Genomic DNA, 18,092 nt, shown 5'->3' with positions numbered 1-18,092 from the left:
AACATATTTAATTCTTAAATAAATCATCAACATGAATCGATCCCTCGTATAAGAACGGTAAGAGTTCCTCTCTCCATCCAAAGCGCCGAGGCATGTCACACTCACACTTCATGCCAATGGATTTTGCACACCCAAGACAAGTTTCCGGAAAACCCTAACTTATTTTTCGCCATCCAATATCAATAAATACGTCTGAAATTGGATTGGGTAATAACAATCTTCCAATTTAACGATTAAGTGGAGACAAATGGAGTCTGACGAAGATGATTTTGTTTTCTATGGAACACCGATAGAGCGTGAGGACGATGTAATCAGTCGCAAGAAGAAGGCCATTGCCGAGTCCTCCGGTCAACTTCGAACTCTTCCAGCTTGGAAGCAAGAGGTAAGCATTTACGCTCCTCATCGAAATTCTGTTACGTCGGCGTGAATTGATTTAGCGTTGGCACTGTTTCTGGAAATTGCGAATGCACATGGAAAAAGACTTGAGGGTTTTTGGTTTTATTTTTTACTGTGAAATTAGAAAGTGAAGTTGATTATGCGATTGTATAAACGGTCGGATTGAATGGGCTGAATTCTGCCTCTAGGTTCATGGAGGAGTTCAGTTTTGTTTCTGACAGCTACGTCCCTAGAGCTGTTCGATTAAAGACTATAATTAGTGAAAAAATAATTGACTAGAAGCTATTGGAATATGAATATTTCCTGTTAATTTTTATTGTATCTTTAGTGACGTTGTTTTGGTTGTATAGTGAGTGTATTCATACTCTGAATTTACATTTCAATATTTTGCATTTGAACCCTATTCAAGAAAGGCAGTTGATTGCTTCTGTAGCTGTTAAATGGTGTGGATATATTATAATTAAAGTCGGTACTTGGTTTTATTGCTTAAATTCATTAGCAATAACCCTTTTAAAAATGATAATAATTTGGCATTACTTAATTAATGCTGTCTGTATCTTAACCTCAGTACAATTTTTATTTCACCAACTCCAGGTTAGAGATGACGAAGGGCGGAGAAGATTCCATGGAGCATTTACAGGAGGCTATTCTGCTGGTTACTATAATACAGTGGGCTCAAAAGAAGGTATAAGTTCATTAGGAAATCATAATCATGGTGTCTCAGAATTGAATTTTAAAGCTGGCCGTGTGTTAACTTTATGAATGAATGTGCAGGGTGGGCACCCCAGTCATTTAAATCATCCAGGAAGAACAGAGCAGAAATCAAAGAGCAGAATATACTGAATTTTCTAGATGAAGACGAGAAATCTGTATGTTGAATGATAGATGCCGGTATAGGATTTTGTGTTATGTATAATTTTCAAGATATTTAAATTTATATATTTCAAAGTCTTCCTATTCACTTCTAAGGCAGTATGGATGTAGATATTGGAGGTGTGATATCAAGCAGATCCAGCCTTTTACTTTAGAACCTTTTCATGCCGGATATTTCTGTAATATTATTCAGTTGTCCTTAAACTTAAACTTAATATATATTATTCATTGATGATCAATTTTATTGGTGCCTTTTACATGGTTCTACATTTTTATGTCGTTTTTGATATCTTTTGATGTGAAGCTTTATTAATTTTAAATTAGCATAAATAGATCCATCCACATATCACCTTGAGATTTTGAATATTACAACCATCCACTTAAAAATAAAAAAAGTTAGAAGCAAATCCTTTGTAGAATACGCAAAGCTATTAAATTTGTTATGTTAAAATTCTAAAATTGAAGAAAGTGTGTTCTATTAAAATTTAAACAAGGAAGTTTCCTTAATTTTTAGTTGAAATGGAGCATAGTGGGTGATACTTTAAATATTTGAATTGCGAGGAGGGCTATGTATTTATCATTAGATATTATGATGTTTCTAGGACAGGGATATAATCATGTTTGCTTGTCCGGAATGAATCTGAACTAAAATCATGCTGTAGAAAATGATGATACTATCATTAACATAATTACAACATTTCTTTGATTTGGATGGAATCAAGTAGGTCGTTACTTAATTAGTGTCTGGGGTTTCAATCTTTTGGTTAGATTAAGATTTTTTTGTGTTCTAACATGCCCTTTCCATGCACAGGAATTGGAAGGTCGTTTTTTGGGGACTACTTCACAGTTTGATACATTTGGTTTTACAGCTGCTGAAATTGCTCGCAAACAAGCTGAGACGGAACAGAAACAGAGGTGCATTTTATTTCTCTAATTGTTATTATTGTCATTTGATGTACATATATCAATTAACTTCTATTTGTGATGTCTTTTTTTTTTTTTTAAGAGTGGATATTAAAATGCTTTTGCTTCTCTGTAGCTTTATTGTTTCCATTATTTTTTTATCAGCTTTAGTGTTTACATCTTAATATGAGGTTTTACAGGAAAACCATTACCAGTCCTCTATTTTTATGTTTTTTCGCCAGTTGATTCTCATGTATTACAAAAATTGTGAGAAATGGGAGACTATTCAGTATCTTTGATGCTTAACCCATAGTAGATTCGTTTTGGAGAACTCCTTTTATAAATGTTCAAGGGATTCGAGAACTTTGTTTTGTCATTCAACTTGTATGTGTGTTTAATCCCCCTTTTTTTTTTAGTTAAAGATGATTCTCTCTTTCTATTATAATCACCTTATATATAGTGAACAACCATCACCAAACCTTTTTTCACTAGGTGGAGCCAGCTGCTTGGATCAAATGTCGCCATAATTTCACTTGTAAATCATGCTTATAGGCAAACTATTGACGTTTTAGTTTTGATTTCATTTTTGTTTTGTCACAAAGAGAGGGCTAACCTTGGTGCAACAGTAAGGTTGCTGCCACCTTCCAATCTGAATGTGACGGATTTACATCGTAGAAACAGCTTGTTTGCCTGCAGGGGTAAGGCTATGTGCATTTATCCTCCTCAGACCCCACTAGGTGGGAATGAGCCTCATGCACTGGAGGAGTAGAAAATAAGGCATGCTAGTTATCTGTGTATATGACTTTTGGCTTTTTTATTTGAATGGTTGTTAGGGTCACCTATAGTTTTTCTTGGTTCTGGAAATATTAAATAAAAGTTTTATTTTTAAATTCTTTTCCTTTTGTGGTGGTGATGAATACAACGTTTGAACTTCTGATCCATTGAAATGTGACTCACTGTGATCTTTTGAGTTAAAAGAATTTATAAGATTGAAATCAGAATTGATGTGTAATTGTGTCCTTCAAATAGTCTGATTTTCTTTAATGAAAATCCTCCCTATTTTTTTTTTCTTCAATGAAAATCCTCCGTATTTGCATGTCTATATTCACCATTTTTATAAATCTCAATGTGTTAGAGCATCTCCAGCACGGGAGTTCTTATTCCACTTTAAGCGGGACTCGTTATGCTACATCATCTTTGAGTAATTCATACCAAATATTTACATGTTTTGCTCCAATGGGTTGTTCTTATAAGCACTCACACTTATATATATATATATATATATATATATATATATATATATATATATATATATATATATATATATATATACATACATTTCACCTTTTTACAAGTTAAAACTAATGTAATTTTTCTCATCTTTCTTGTTAAGCACCATTCCTTGTAGAAGCAACGTTGCTAAAGTTTTAGAAACTCTTGTTGTGACGTAGATTAACTCTATTGCAGTTTCTTGTAAAACAACAATTACTTTTTGTTAAGCAACAGGTTAATAACTCTGCTCTGGAGTTGCTCTTACAAAATATGGATGTTTGTAATAAGCTACTATTCTACGCATTATGTAATCTTCAATATTGTTATCGGGAATTAGAGTTTTTCCTCCCGAAAGCAAAATGCAGCTTTACAGCTTTTTCTTGTTTTTCCATAATTTACCCCTTTTCTATTTTTTGTTTTTGTTTTTTATCTTTCTGATGACAACTCCATGCTTGTTGGTGTTTTTCTTTTTCATTGTAGACCATCCGTAATACCTGGACCTGCTCCTGATGAAATAGTTGTTCCGGCCAATGAGTCTATAGGTGTTCCACTTAACTTGAAAGTTGAATAGCATTTTCCTTAAAAATATTCTGTTTCTTACCTCCTTCACATGTTTTAGGGGTAAAACTGCTCTTAAAGATGGGGTGGAGTCGTGGCCGCACCATCAAGGATTCACATTCTGATGCATTGTATGGTATGATTTCCCATTACCAATTTTTAGCTATTTGCTCGCTTTCTATTTTATACCTTTTGATACTAGTTCATCCAATATAAGTTATATTGTATGAAAGGATTCTTAGGGCTGTATGGTTTGAGAAAACACTTTATTTTTTTTTATTTTCTGTTTTACTTTATTTCATTTTTTTCGAAGTTTGTATTGGAAACAATGAAAACAATTGTTTTTATCATTTTCATTTTTGTTTCCACCATTTTTGTATGAACTTCAGAAAACAGGAAACAAAAAGTGTAATCAAAATATTTTTTTCAAACTGAACAACCCCCCCTTAAATCAGGTGGCTGCTCTTCCTTTTTTTTTTCCTGGATAAAATCACAGGATTACATAGTTTTGTATCAACATGTTGCTAGAAATCAGATCAAGATTCGTTTTTGGTTCATCTACCTTGTTCGTTAATTGATTTGATATTATTTTAATGTATTTGATAATATGAGGTTCAGTAAATATTTGTGATTTAGATTGTTTTGTGTATGCTACAATTTCTTTCAGCACTATTAAAAAAGAGTAATATAGGATAAAGTTATTACCAGTTTATGTTATATTTATATTATAGTAATTGTTTTATGGTCTTCATCATCTTTTTCATATTTGGATGCTTGTCTTTCTTTTAGGCAATCTTTTTTAAAGGGCGAATTGATCTAATTAAAATAACATGCACTGATTGTTAATAGGATGGAATGCACTTGGCCATGGTTCTCTTTTCATTTATATTTTATTCTTTTACTGTACACCTTGCTGACTTACCATAACCTTTCCTTCTGCCTTTTAGTAGTTATTTCCCTTTTCACAATTGGGAATGGGCTTAGTATTACATAGTTTTGTAGTGTGGGCTTTTTGTCTGAGTTTCTAGAGTTACTTGCTGGATTATCACTTTAAGTGTTCCGCATTCATCTTTTTTCTTATCTTTCATCTTTTTCCTCTTAAATTACACCCTTAGTGTAATCCCTGGTTAGGCTTTGTCAATTTTTTTTTGCATAGATTATATGAGCTATCCATTCTGTTGTATTATTATTTCATATCCAGAATATATATTATTCTAATATAAAATAATATTTTTTTATATATTTGTGTCTGGTTGCTGTCTAGTTAACTAGGCTTCCATCCAATGATATCTCAGTTCATGTAATTGTATATTCTGAGCAGATGCCAGAAGACAGGCACGCAGAGCTTTCTTAGCATTTTCTTCTGATGATCCAAAAGTGAAGGTATCAGAGTCTGAGTCTGTCCAGGGTGATATTGAAAATTTTCCTGAGGAGCCTGTGAATGACGATGCTCAGATTTCTAAGAGCACACCGGTGAGAAGTTTGTTACTAATCATATACAAATGTTGTAGGTTTAACATATGATTATCTTCTAATATCTTGGTTGATTGTTTATTTCCTTTCCAATATGGTTCTTTGGGGATTGTGATGTGTGATGTGATTTTGACCCATCTGAAAAGAAGCGCCCCAAACAATTGCTTAGTCCTTAGAGTAAATTCTGATGAATTATTGAATGATTCCTTAGAGCAATGGTGAGGTATGTTTGTGTATAATAATTGTATGAGTTTCTTCATGTGTTAGTACAAACTTTCAATCCAATGGTGGATTTTGTGATGAATAGATATCTCATCCTCAACAAACATGTTTTAGCTATTGTGACTCAATTTCTTATTTGTCTTTTAGCTGCTTGTTAGTAGAGATTTATTGATAATATGCGTGCCTTATATACATCTTTTCTTCAGGTTTATGTACTCAACCCAAAGCAAGATCTTCATGGATTAGGTTTTGATCCTTACAAGCATGCTCCGGAGTTTAGAGGTAAGCATTTTCTTGATCTATGATGTGGGATCTAGAAATTTATATTTAATTGCTTTATCTTCTTTTTTGCAGAGAAAAAAAGATCACGCTTAGCCAACAAGGGGGGACTTGGGTTCTCGAGAGATAGTCTTTTTGGTTTGAAGTGTAAGATACTTAAATTCTGAGTATATGAAAAATATCTTTCTCTAAAATGATTTAACTCTCAGCATTCTTTCATCAGCAGGAAAGGCTGCCCCCGGTTTTGGCATTGGAGCTCTGGAGGAGCTTGATGCTGAGGATGAGGATGTCTATGCCACTGGTTAGTAGTTCTGCTCTTTCATGTTAGGAGTAAACATGGTTTAACTTGGGACCTTTTTGGTATGCGTGATAGGATGAAAAGGCCTGATACGTTAAAACCTAATGGTATACAGTCTATTAAAATTTTAATGCTTGGTATTTTGTGTCATTTATCTAGACTATTATGTTTGGTGATGCACGGTATACTGCTACGTAGGATAAAAAGTAATACTTTTCACATAAATATTTTAAGAAGTGTATTGTATGACAGGACCCAAGATAGGATATAAAAATAGTTACTGCAAAATATCTTGATGAAACAGTATTAGTGGAAGAAATTTCCTCTTCCGGGTATAGACAGCGGAAATAATCAGACTGAAATAGTGACGAATTGGAGCAGAGCTCTGATTTACCTTGTCTTTGGATTAATATTAGTATATTTTCAGCACTCACTCTTTGTACCATATTTTTTCTGTATCATATTAGTGCATTACAGGTGATGGTGATTAGTGAAATCAAAGTATCAAGGGCGAGAAATCTAATCATTGAATTGCTTTTGCATCGTTGATGCAAAATGACATCAATTCATGCATGCACTGCATGATTAAAGATATGACTGATTCATGACATCGTTCAGATTGTTGGCATGCCAAATCAAATACAATAAAGCCTAGTCTCAATCTGAAAACCCAAATAAGTTGTTCATTAATATATTGTATAAGGAGGGTTTAACGGATAAGATTATACAATATATTACTTTGCGCGGAACAACTACAAATAAAAGTTATACTGTATTAACTTATCGTACCTAGTTTTACTTTTAAGTGATGTTATATCTGTAGAATGCTAGAATTAGGGCATCCTTCCGAGGATTCACTTTCAGCTTTGCGTTAAATAATGATTGTTTTCCCCATATAGAAGTGTATATGCTTTAATTTTTTTATAAGAGAACAATTTCTTTGAAGTAAGCTCGCGAGTGTAAACTTCTTCTGTAAGAATGAGAAAAATAGGCATAATGTTTGCTTCTTTTTCAAGGTTACGAATTTGAAGATGCTTATGTTCAAGAAGTAGAAGAACCTTCAACATTGAGATTAGAAAATCCGACAAAGAAAGAGCCGAAGGACCAGGGTGATCTGCCTGGTTTCAGAGTTGCATCCAATTCTGACTATAAAATGGAAAGGTTACAAAGCATTTTATTGCTAAACTATTAACCTGATATGTTTTTAATTTTTAAAATTCTATATTATAAACTTTAATGTTTGACATTTCTATTAACCCTGATTTGGGTTAATAGTAATTCTATGGCCCTGGGATATCATTACAATATTTTAACTGTTCTTGGTTATGAAGTCTATATATGCTTGTCTTTTTTATTACTTCGCCTATTTTGTATTTACAGGATTGCACATTAAACCATAATTGTATAAACTGATTTTCAGATTTGAGGCTCCTCTGATTCCTAAGGATTTTGTGCCCCACCACAAATTTTCTGGACCACTTGACCTTAACCGCAAGAGCTATGAAGTTACTCCACCGGACACTCCTCCTCCAGAGGATGGCAATTTAAAATTATTAATTGAAGGGGTTGCTAATCTGGTAGCTAAATGTGGAAAATTATATGAGGATTTATCTAGAGAAAAGAATCAATCAAATCCACTGTTTAGTTTTCTTTCTGGAGGAACTGGCCATGAATATTATGCTAGGAAATTGTGGGAGGCACAGCAGAAACACAATGATCAGACTAGTCAGCAGTTGGATGGAAAAATGACTCCTGGTTTGAATAAGCTAACAGCTGAGAGCCGAGGCCAGATCTTAGGGGAAAAACCTTTAGAAAAAAGCTCCCAAGGTCCATCCTCATTTGTTGCGTCGACAGATATTCAACTCCAATTTAATCTTACTGATACATTTACCAAGTCTACATCAGTTGTAAGTAGTTAATCTTTCTGCATTAAACTCTAAATTAGAAAATATCTCTGTATTGCTTCTAGTAGTGTGGCTGGCATACCAGATTGCGCCTTCAACTCAGATAATTCCTTTGACATGATTTTTAGACTGCTTTCTGTGGAATCGTAATGATAAGGCACAATGATACCCGTACCATTAGGCTTGGGGTTGAACTGATTTCTGTAAAATAAAAGAAGTTGCAATGAGATTTATCCTCCCACTTTCGTAGAGACCTCTGTTTCTTTCTCAGACTGTCAATAGCCAAATAGACTTGGGTCTTTACTTATGTTTGTTTCTTTATTTTTGAGCCAGAGTGAGTTGATGAATGTAGAAAAGCCTTTCAAAGATGATCCAGCAAAGCAAGAAAGATTTGAGCAGTTCCTTAAGGAGAAATATAAAGGGGGATTGCGCTCTGCAAGTTCTAGTTTAGCTAGTGATATGTCGGAGGCTGCTCGTGCTCAAGAAAGACTGAGTTTTGAGGCTGCAGCTGAGGCAATAGAAAAGGGACGACAGGGCAGGGGAAGCAAGCCTTTAACTCCATCTGCCATGGATTTCATCCCAGGTGGTGTCAAGCAGTTTACTTCTGGTGAATTAGAGGTATGACTAAAGTGATATTTCTTCTGTTTCTTTCCCTACAGCTCTGCCTGATTATGTTTGATGTATCCCGGTGCTAACAGCCAAAAACAAACCTGCAAGCTGATGATATTTTGAGGAAAAAAACGTACCCTAAGAGGGAAGAGTTTCAATGGCGCCCTTCACCTCTTCTGTGCAAACGCTTTGATTTGATTGATCCTTATATGGGGAAGGTACTTCAAGTAGTCTGTTACATTTTGAGGTTATTCTTGCATTGACTTTCTTGCTTGATTTGGAAAACATTTTTCACTTTCTGTCTTTGTCAAACAATGATATTCCTTGCCTTTTTCAGCCACCACCTGCTCCACGGATTAGAAGTAAAATGGATTCCTTGATTTTTACATCAGATTCAGTCAAAGGTATCAAAATGGACGACCCTGTTACATCAAAGAAAGAAATCTCACCTTTGCAACAATATACTACTGAAGACATAACCAAAAATATCACTGAAAATGAACCTGAAGGGGACGTGGAAGTTGAAAATATTGAAAGGCCAGTTGACTTGTATAAGGTAACACCCAATTTCTCATTCTTTCCGACCATCCTACTTAAAATTAATACTTCCTCATGAAATCATTTCATCCTTTACAAAGCATATTTTGTACATGTTTTTATATGCCCTTTTAGTCTGAGCATATTATCTTGGGGGTGACTTCTGTTGATACTTATTTAATTTGGTTTGAGTCTTGGAACTAAGCATGTGTCCTAGGAGTGGAAATCTAAATTAACGAATTCTCGTTTATCACCTGCATATATTATATGATGTTGCACATGCAACCTATAACAAATTCATGTATCGCAGGCTATTTTCTCCGATGATTCAGATGATGAAGGGGGAGATTCTGGTATTGGGAGAGTGGATAATCAAGAAAAGAAAGCTGAAGTAGCTAATACAGCTTTGAGCCGATTGATTGCAGGTGATTTTCTGGAATCATTGGGCAAGGAACTAGGTATTGAGGTTCCTCCTGATATGCCTTACCCCACACAGAAGTCCAAGAACATTGCACCTCAGAAAGAACTTGTTAATGAAGATACAAGAATTGAAACCCTCGACAGTCAAAATAATGAAGAGATATCTTTAAATCATGATTTGCGATATGGTCAGCATATTGCTCATGAGGGTGGTCTATCAAAAGGTGGCACTATTCATGGAAATAACCGTGAGAACAGTAATGTGAAAACCAAGGGAGCCAGTACCATGAGCTATAAACCCGGCAACCATGACTATAGCAGCAGTTCAGAAGAAGAAAAAGGCAGAAAGCGATCTAGTAGGGAAAAATATGATGAGCACAGGAAGCTTAAAACCCCTGTAACACACCGCCGAGATTATAGTAGCAGTTCTTCATTAGAAGAGGAAAAGAGCAGAAAACGTTCTAGACATCATCGACATAAGAGGCGTGATGCAGGAAGTGATTCATCCAGTGATGACGAAAGAAGAGATAGACACAGTTCAAGGTCAAAAGAAAAGAAAGGTTCCTCCCGAGAAAAAAGCAGAAGTGAAAAACACTCAAAACACCGCAAACACAGAAAGCATGAATCTCCAGATAGACACTCTCGTTATAGCAATGAGAAGGACAATTCACGTTCCAGAAGTGAGAAAAAGCGGAGGGAATGAGCGAGACTTGTTTCCTTTGTTTTTGAGAACTTTTTAGAACTATGTTGGTGGATAATTGCTGTGTTAGAAGATATTATTAGGTTTTGGGGGTGATGGTGTTGCGATGCACTCTATGGATTTCATTTGCTTCTCAAGTCTCTTGCATATTCTTCACTGGTTTGAAGTAATGCTGCTTATTTAATACCCCCACCTTATCCTTTATTGGATACGATGAACCGGAATTGGCACCTGATCATCTATATCAAATATTAGAGACTCTGTAATCGAAAAAAATAAATAAATTGGAAGTTGAGGAAGTGCTACAGTGATGCATTTTATAACATGGTTAAGCACAAAAAAGGGTTTTGTCTCTCAATCTCCAAATATATCCAAAATTGCAAGAGATCCATATGTAGGGATGTCAAGAAATAATGTTCACGTGGGTACTTACGGATAAAATCTGTAATAGGTAAGAAATGAATATCATAAACGGATATTCACGGATAACAGATATATGTATTTTATATATTCTGAATGTTAACAAGACGGATATGAGTATTATAGTATTTGTATCCGTAGATATTCGTATATGTTATGTTCTAATTTAAATTAAAAGAAAATTAAAAAAAAATATGATTAAAACATTAACGCATTAATTTTGAATGAGTTGTTTTCTATCAATTGGTTTTAATTTTTTTTTTAATTTTAATTTTTTGTAAATTGTTATTTAACACTATTTAAATGTATTATTTGCATTTTGTTTGAAATTTATAAATATTATGTATTGTATTTTTATTTGAATTTATAGTTAAAATATATTATTAAATATTAATTTTTTCTTTTATAAATACTTACAGCGGGTACATATAGATATTAAAAAAAAATACGTGAATATCGGTATAACGAATATTCGCAAATATTGATCTTTGTTAATGGATCGAAAATTAGCGCATCCAAATATTAGTCAGAAAATGTCATACGTTGGTGAATTTAACATCAACGCTGCTGTTGGTTTACTTTTTAACCTTTCAATCTCTTTTTATTTACAAATATAAAAAAATATTTTTTTAATGATTATTTTACCTCTAAAATATATTGTCAAGTGGTTCTTTAATGTTCAAAAAACATTTTTCATGTATTAATACATTATGTTCTTTAATTTCGTTTAAATTATGTACCCTTTACACGCATTCAATAAGAGCAAGTATAATTTGTACACTTATATTATAACTAATGTGAAATTCTAAAAAATATATTTTAGAAGTGATATTCGTTTAAAATTAATAAGACTCGATTATTCTAATATTAAAATTTTTTGATATAAATAAAATTGTTATAAAAGAGTTTTATTATTACTTTTTCAGAATTTTCTTACTTCTTTTTAGGAGTTCTTTCTCTCGGTCATTTGATTGAAGAACCAAAATAGTAAGAGTGACCCTCGCGGTGAGCTCTTCAATTTGGACCGATCAATTTCTCTGTTCGTGTAAGTTGGGTTTCAATTCTCTTTTTGATCTATTTATGTTTTCTGTTGCATATGAGCTTTCTTCTGCTTGCATGTGTTTTTCAGTATAAGTCTCTGTTGATCAGTGATCATAATGATATGTCACAATCGTTCTTGTCATGTTTCTAGGTGTAGATAAAACATTTTGTGGAGTTAATGGCATTCGTAGAGTTGTTTAAGCAAGATAATAGGTAAGTGAAGCTAATTTCATTATTTTTAAGTTACAAGCATGTCAAAATTATAGATTGTATGGTTTTACTGTGATTGATTGTTTGATCTAAGCTGTAGAATGATTTGTGATATATGAAAGCTATGAAATGTAAGTGTTTAAATTCTATTTGTATAAAAATGTTGATGTTTAGTATTACAATTGTAGCCTATTGGTATTGATGTTGTAATAAATTTGTAGGTGATATGAGCCTGGCACATGTAAAAGTTATTGGGTTGTTTGGACTAACTTGAGTATGCAAATTTATGCATGAATTAGATTCTGCAGAATTATGCATACTCGCTGGAAGAATTTTAAGTCAGGGAATCACTGACTTGAGACTCATTGGACAACCAATTACTCACTGGACGAATTAGTTAAGAGATATTTCTCCTGAAATCCCAGTGATATACTCGTTAGGTGAGCAATTTGGTCGTTGGTCAAAAGTGCCTTTTGCTTAGCGAGAAGATTTGTTCGCTGAGCGAGTAGATCAGAACATGAACAAATGTTGCCTGATTCATTTTGGAAGCGTTGTATGTTTTCAATATATTAAAATTAATGTTATTTGAATGACATATATATAAGCATGGAATGTAATATGATTTCTAGAATTTCAAGGAAGGATTCCATATGGAGGTAGTTAGTATATGCATTGGCATAAAGATTCAATATGGTGGTATCATTTTTCTAATAACTACTCACACTCAAGTAGGTTATGTCATGAAGAAATGAAAAAGGTCCTAGTCACTGGATTTGATCAAGTCCTAGGCGCGAAGGGGATTTACCTTGTGAGTGGTGGGGTGATAATCTCTTGAGACCAGACTCTACAGAGTTAGGGAACCACTGTTTGTGTGATTATAGATCAGAGATAGGTTTATCATATTATTTGACATGATTATATATACATATATATATATATATATATATATATATATATATATATATATATATCTTTTGCTCATTAGTTTACCTTTCTTCTATGTTTTTGTCTTGTTGTTTGTCTTTAATTTGTCTTGCAGTTTCAGAGACACCTCTGCAGGATGAAGAACTATTTTTTAGGTTGATGAAAGGTTTCAGTGGGAACTGTTATAAGTGGTTAGTCTCTCTATAGAGCTGGAATTACTTTTTAGTTAGTTTGTATAAATGTTATATTTTATAGTTCTACCTTTTGAAAAATTGTATTCATCTACTTTATACATTGTTTTATCTGTTTTGAACACTAAGATAAAACATAACATTCTATTTTATTAGTTTTTAAGCTCCTAAAATTAAGATGTTACAACTACAACTAAGATTTTTTTTGAGTTTTTTTAATTATAATTAAAAATTCATCTTTTATTTTTAATTAAATAAATATAGTTTTTTTTTAAATGTTAAAATTGTTTTGATTTAATGTTTATTTGACCTTAAGAGAGTATTTAGATGTACTGAGAATAGCCATGGATTTTTTAACTTATATAATAAAAAGCCTTTTGAAATCTACTACTTATTACTAAAACATCTCTTCGGCAGCAACCTGGTACGAAACCTCAAAAAAGGAAAAAATAGAAGAAAAAAAAACAAATTTACATTAATAGTACAAGACCTTTTAATATATCACCAGTAACTTTAGCCTACTTCACTATTTCCAAGGCTTACAAAAATCCAATTTAGTTTCTCATAAACCCTAGGCGAATAGCAAATTACACTGTCAATTAAAAATTATACACCATTCATTCTTACTTTGGAGCCATGCTAAGATTTCATTTATGAAAATCAGAATTACATCCTTTAACTTCTACAAATTATTGAAAGTATGTGGAGATCATGAAACTAAATTGGGCTTCTTATTCAAGAAATAATTGTAGTTTTCGAAAGGTTTTTGCTTTTTACACTTCCACAATTATTAACTGAACCCTCACACTAGCAGTAACAAGACTAAAATATTCTTTACTACTATTTCATATTATCTCTGTTGTTATTGCTTACATGATTTCTGCTGCTGTAGATGAAGAAGAAGAGAGAAAGAACGCTTCAGAGGAAGAAAAGGAGAGGAAACGCGAAAGAAAAACATTCTAAAAAGCTTTTCCAAAAATTATTTCATTTCAGAGTGTTCTATAAAATTTATTCTGAAAGACATTATATATGTTTTAAAAAAATTGTTCTGAAAAAATTCTATTTTGGAAAATTTTATTCCAGAATGTATTTCCTGTATTCCGAATATTCTGTTTATAAAATTTCTTCCAAAAAGCTTATTTTAGATACTCCAAAAAGTTTGTTCCAAAAAAATTTCAACATATATAATCTAAAAATTACTTTTACAAAGAGTAGATAATTATTTTGAATATTTGGAGGGGTGCGCAAAAGAATTGTGGGGTGCATAAAATAAAAGCCTTTTCAAAAGCATTATAATTTTATGCACCACGAACATGCATCAATGACGCCGCACAGGGTATTTCTTCTTGCACCCTAATATTTCTTCTGCATTTCCAAAGAAGATTCATGTTCTTCCGTTTATGCCCTTAAAATATTAAATAAAAAAAAATTAATTAGGTAATATTCGGGTGCAAGAAGAAAACCCCCGCCGCACACAACATTGGGAATATTATTAGTTCTCTTCATAAATTTTTATAAACATTTAAAAAAATATTAAAATAAAAGTTATTTTTTATAAGATAAAAATAACTTATTTATCTATAAGTTAATATAAAGATTTTTTTTTCATATAAGCTTATTTAGCTTAAAAAAATCATTTATTATTTTATTTTTTGAAATATTTTATTTGCAAACCGTTCAATAACTGCGGCTTTGACGTGAAGGGTAAAACGATAATCAAATGTTTTAGTCCTTTGAATCTAATTTCAAAATAAAATTGAAATCATTAACGCGCTCTATAAAGTGTGTAATCTTCAAACACATGTCAATCATTTTGTTAATTTCAACTGCCAAATTATGCTTTTTCTTTTTAAAGTAAAGATGCTCTAATACTATTATTTAACTAATACATTTTTAATAAGTATGTTGACATTTTCAATAACTATCTTAACAAGTATACATATCATGATTTCTCGTTAGTTGAAAATAGAAAATAAACTTCTTTAAGATAAGTATTACTAAGAATAATTGGTTTTAAATAATAGGAATAAATTTAATGTTAAATAGTTATTACATTTTTAACAATTTCTTGTTTTTTATAATCGCCTCCGTCTAAATTCCGATTATCGTAACTCATTTTGAATTATTTTTATATACTCACTTTTGGTTTCTTTTTGTGGTATATTTCTTTATAAAAATATAATTGCTACTGTTTTGTTTTAGCTATTTGCTGACACTTTATCATTAATTTATTTTATATTAATTTCATGCTTTTGAAAATCGATGACGTAGAATCAGTGAAACGAAATAAAGAAAATTCCTTTGATATTAATTTTATGCTTTTGAAAGTCGAACACATAAAAGGAAGTCTATGAAAGGAAACAAAGATGAGAAATTTCCTAAACTTCACAAAGTTTCAAAGTTAGCATTAAGTTTTTTCTAGAAAACAATATTAAAATTTGAGGGTTAGTAATTAATTTTCGGCCTTTGGGAGTTGAAATATGTATTGGTATAGTGAGAATTGAAATTCGGTGTTGAGCATGGAACTAATATTTTTTAAATTAAGTATATTAGTTTATATTTTATCATTTTCAAAAATTTAGAAAACATTGATTAACCAGTACTTTAACCTTCATATTATATTTTATATAATTAAAATTCATCATAAGAAAATATATTTAAAATATAAAGTATTGTTTTGGCTTAATTAAGTTTAAAATTCTTTGTAAATTTGAGTATTTTCAGTTAAATTTCTATTAAAAAACAATTTGTTTATATTTTTTAATTAAATATCAACAGTTTATTTTTTCGTGAATTTAATATCACTTTAAATCATAACTCTTGACATTTGAAAACAAATAATAGATATGGAACGGTACAAGACAATAGTGATATTATTTAATTAAGGAAATAAATTAAACTACGTATACTAAATTAAAAGAATATATAAAAAAAAAATTGAATGACAAAAACTGTAATAAATTGAGAGACTTGAAATTTAATTAAGTTAATTAATTGAAGTATCTTAATGAAAAAATATCTATAATAGGTATTAATGTGTGTAAATAATATAAATATGTTGAAATGGAATAACTTGATTGAACAATTGTGTGAATTACTATAATTTTTTTGAATATTCATGTTAAAATACTTATAAATAAATAAAATAATAAAATGTCTTCCATAGTCAACCTAAATTGGTGGACAACAGGTTTTCTAGATAGAGGAAGAAATTACTCTTTAAAAATTTGAAGTCTTCTTTTTTAACTTACCGATAAAAATAGTTGAATCAAGTAAATTAAAATACATAAATAATTTAAAAAAATTGTAAAAATATTAAGAGGAATTTTTTGTTGTTTTACTTACAGAAATAATTTTACCATGAAAAACATTAGAAGAGTCCAGCATCTATATAAACAAAGAAAAAATAAATAAAAACATATATGCAAATAGTTATGTTATATTTATGTTCGAAACTCATAAATACTTAATAACCTCTACTTTCCTCGAAATATTTCAAATTATACCATATTATCATAAAACATTTAGCATCCCGTATTAAATAGGTACACACTTTAAAGTTTAACTATATTTATAATCTTTAAAAGAAACATATCTTTCCACAATATAAAGTTAACATAGTTTTATGCATAACATATTTTGTCATTAATCATTCTTTTTCTATAAAATGAATGCTATATAATTAAAAACTATATTGTAAGTAATAACTTTCTTTCAACTTCCTTAATACTTTCCTTTTTGAAAATCGACCAAACAAAACAAGTTATTGTCACATTAACTTATGCAAATAATATTTATTTAAGAAACAATATATATATATATATATATATATATATATATATATATATATATATATATATATATATATATATATATATATATATATGAAAATCCGTGTTGAATTTCTACAAATAAAAAAACAATATAAAATAAGAAGAATGTGAAGGATCTACTCCCCACTCAAAGAATAAATCGCTGATTTTATTGATGGAGGAAGAACCTTCTCTTTGAAAATTCATAGTCTCTTCTTATTTATTCTTTATTTTTAACTTTCATTTCCATGGATTATAATTCAAGTATTTTTAAACTTTTGGTATCTATTATACTTTTTAATTTTAATATTTTTTAATTTAATTTTAAATAATTTTTATTTTACTTTTATCCTCTCTTAAACTAGATTTCTGTTTAGGGTAATATTTACAGCAACCATATATAATATGATATTGAATTTTCATTATAAGTTAGTGGTCTTCTTTTATTTAAGGTATAAAATTTCATGCTGACTATTTCCTCTCCATTCATAATGATGGATCCTTCCGTTGATTTTGGAGCCTCCATTGAGTCGAAAAATACATAACAATTTGAATCATTATTACACCACTTTGGTCAAATCAAAGAACAGGTCAAACACTTTGCATAATTGTGTCTTTTTTAAAAAAATAAAAATATGGATAACTTTGTTTTTAAATCTACGACGTACCGATACTTCAACTTGAGTCAATATTTGTATTTAACATGTATTATGTCCAATACTTTAAGATATTTTACTGATATTTATCAATGAAGTATCTAATTTATAAAGTCATAGTACACTACAATAAAATTTTTAAATAATAATCAGTTTTAGTGACAAAAAATAATTAGTCACTATATAATGACTAAATTGACAACTAAAATAGTTCCAAAAATATATAATTGACCTCTAAATTGATAATTAAAATAGTTTCAGTTATGAATTGGTTTTTAAACTGATCACTAACATTAGTTATTAGGTTTTGACAATCAAAATAATTAGTCTCTAGTTAGGAAATTTGGATTCACATATTTATTATGTTTGTAATAATTATTGCACATTTTTTAAT

The 18,092-nt window shown here is 30.8% G+C and overlaps 1 protein-coding gene across 2 annotated transcripts; it reads left to right on the top strand.

The window, feature by feature from the left end:
- The first annotated feature begins 47 nt into the window (after window positions 1-47).
- Window positions 48-10,743, top strand: TGH (SWAP (Suppressor-of-White-APricot)/surp domain-containing protein). 2 transcript variants are annotated; one of them, XM_028063191.2, is made up of 16 exons: window positions 48-382; window positions 991-1,081; window positions 1,171-1,265; window positions 2,081-2,184; window positions 3,925-3,986; window positions 4,064-4,138; window positions 5,324-5,475; window positions 5,904-5,979; window positions 6,052-6,123; window positions 6,200-6,277; window positions 7,291-7,435; window positions 7,695-8,181; window positions 8,512-8,796; window positions 8,877-9,005; window positions 9,125-9,343; window positions 9,635-10,743. In XM_028063191.2, the coding sequence occupies exons 1-16, from the start codon at window positions 248-250 to the stop codon at window positions 10,445-10,447; spliced, it is 3,018 nt and encodes a 1,005-aa protein (XP_027918992.1). In that variant the 5' UTR covers window positions 48-247; the 3' UTR covers window positions 10,448-10,743. The 2 variants fall into 2 exon arrangements, with proteins under 2 accessions (XP_027918992.1, XP_027918993.1); XM_028063192.2 differs by lacking the exons at window positions 48-382; window positions 991-1,081 and having other exon boundaries at window positions 1,171-1,287.
- The last annotated feature ends 7,349 nt before the right edge of the window (window positions 10,744-18,092 follow it).

This window comes from Vigna unguiculata, chromosome 3 (genome assembly GCF_037176805.1).
Source record: "Vigna unguiculata cultivar grain cowpea cultivar isolate G323 ecotype 2 chromosome 3, ASM3717680v1, whole genome shotgun sequence".
Lineage (NCBI taxonomy): Eukaryota > Viridiplantae > Streptophyta > Magnoliopsida > Fabales > Fabaceae > Vigna > Vigna unguiculata.
This window is presented reverse-complemented; position numbering and strand designations above follow the sequence as displayed.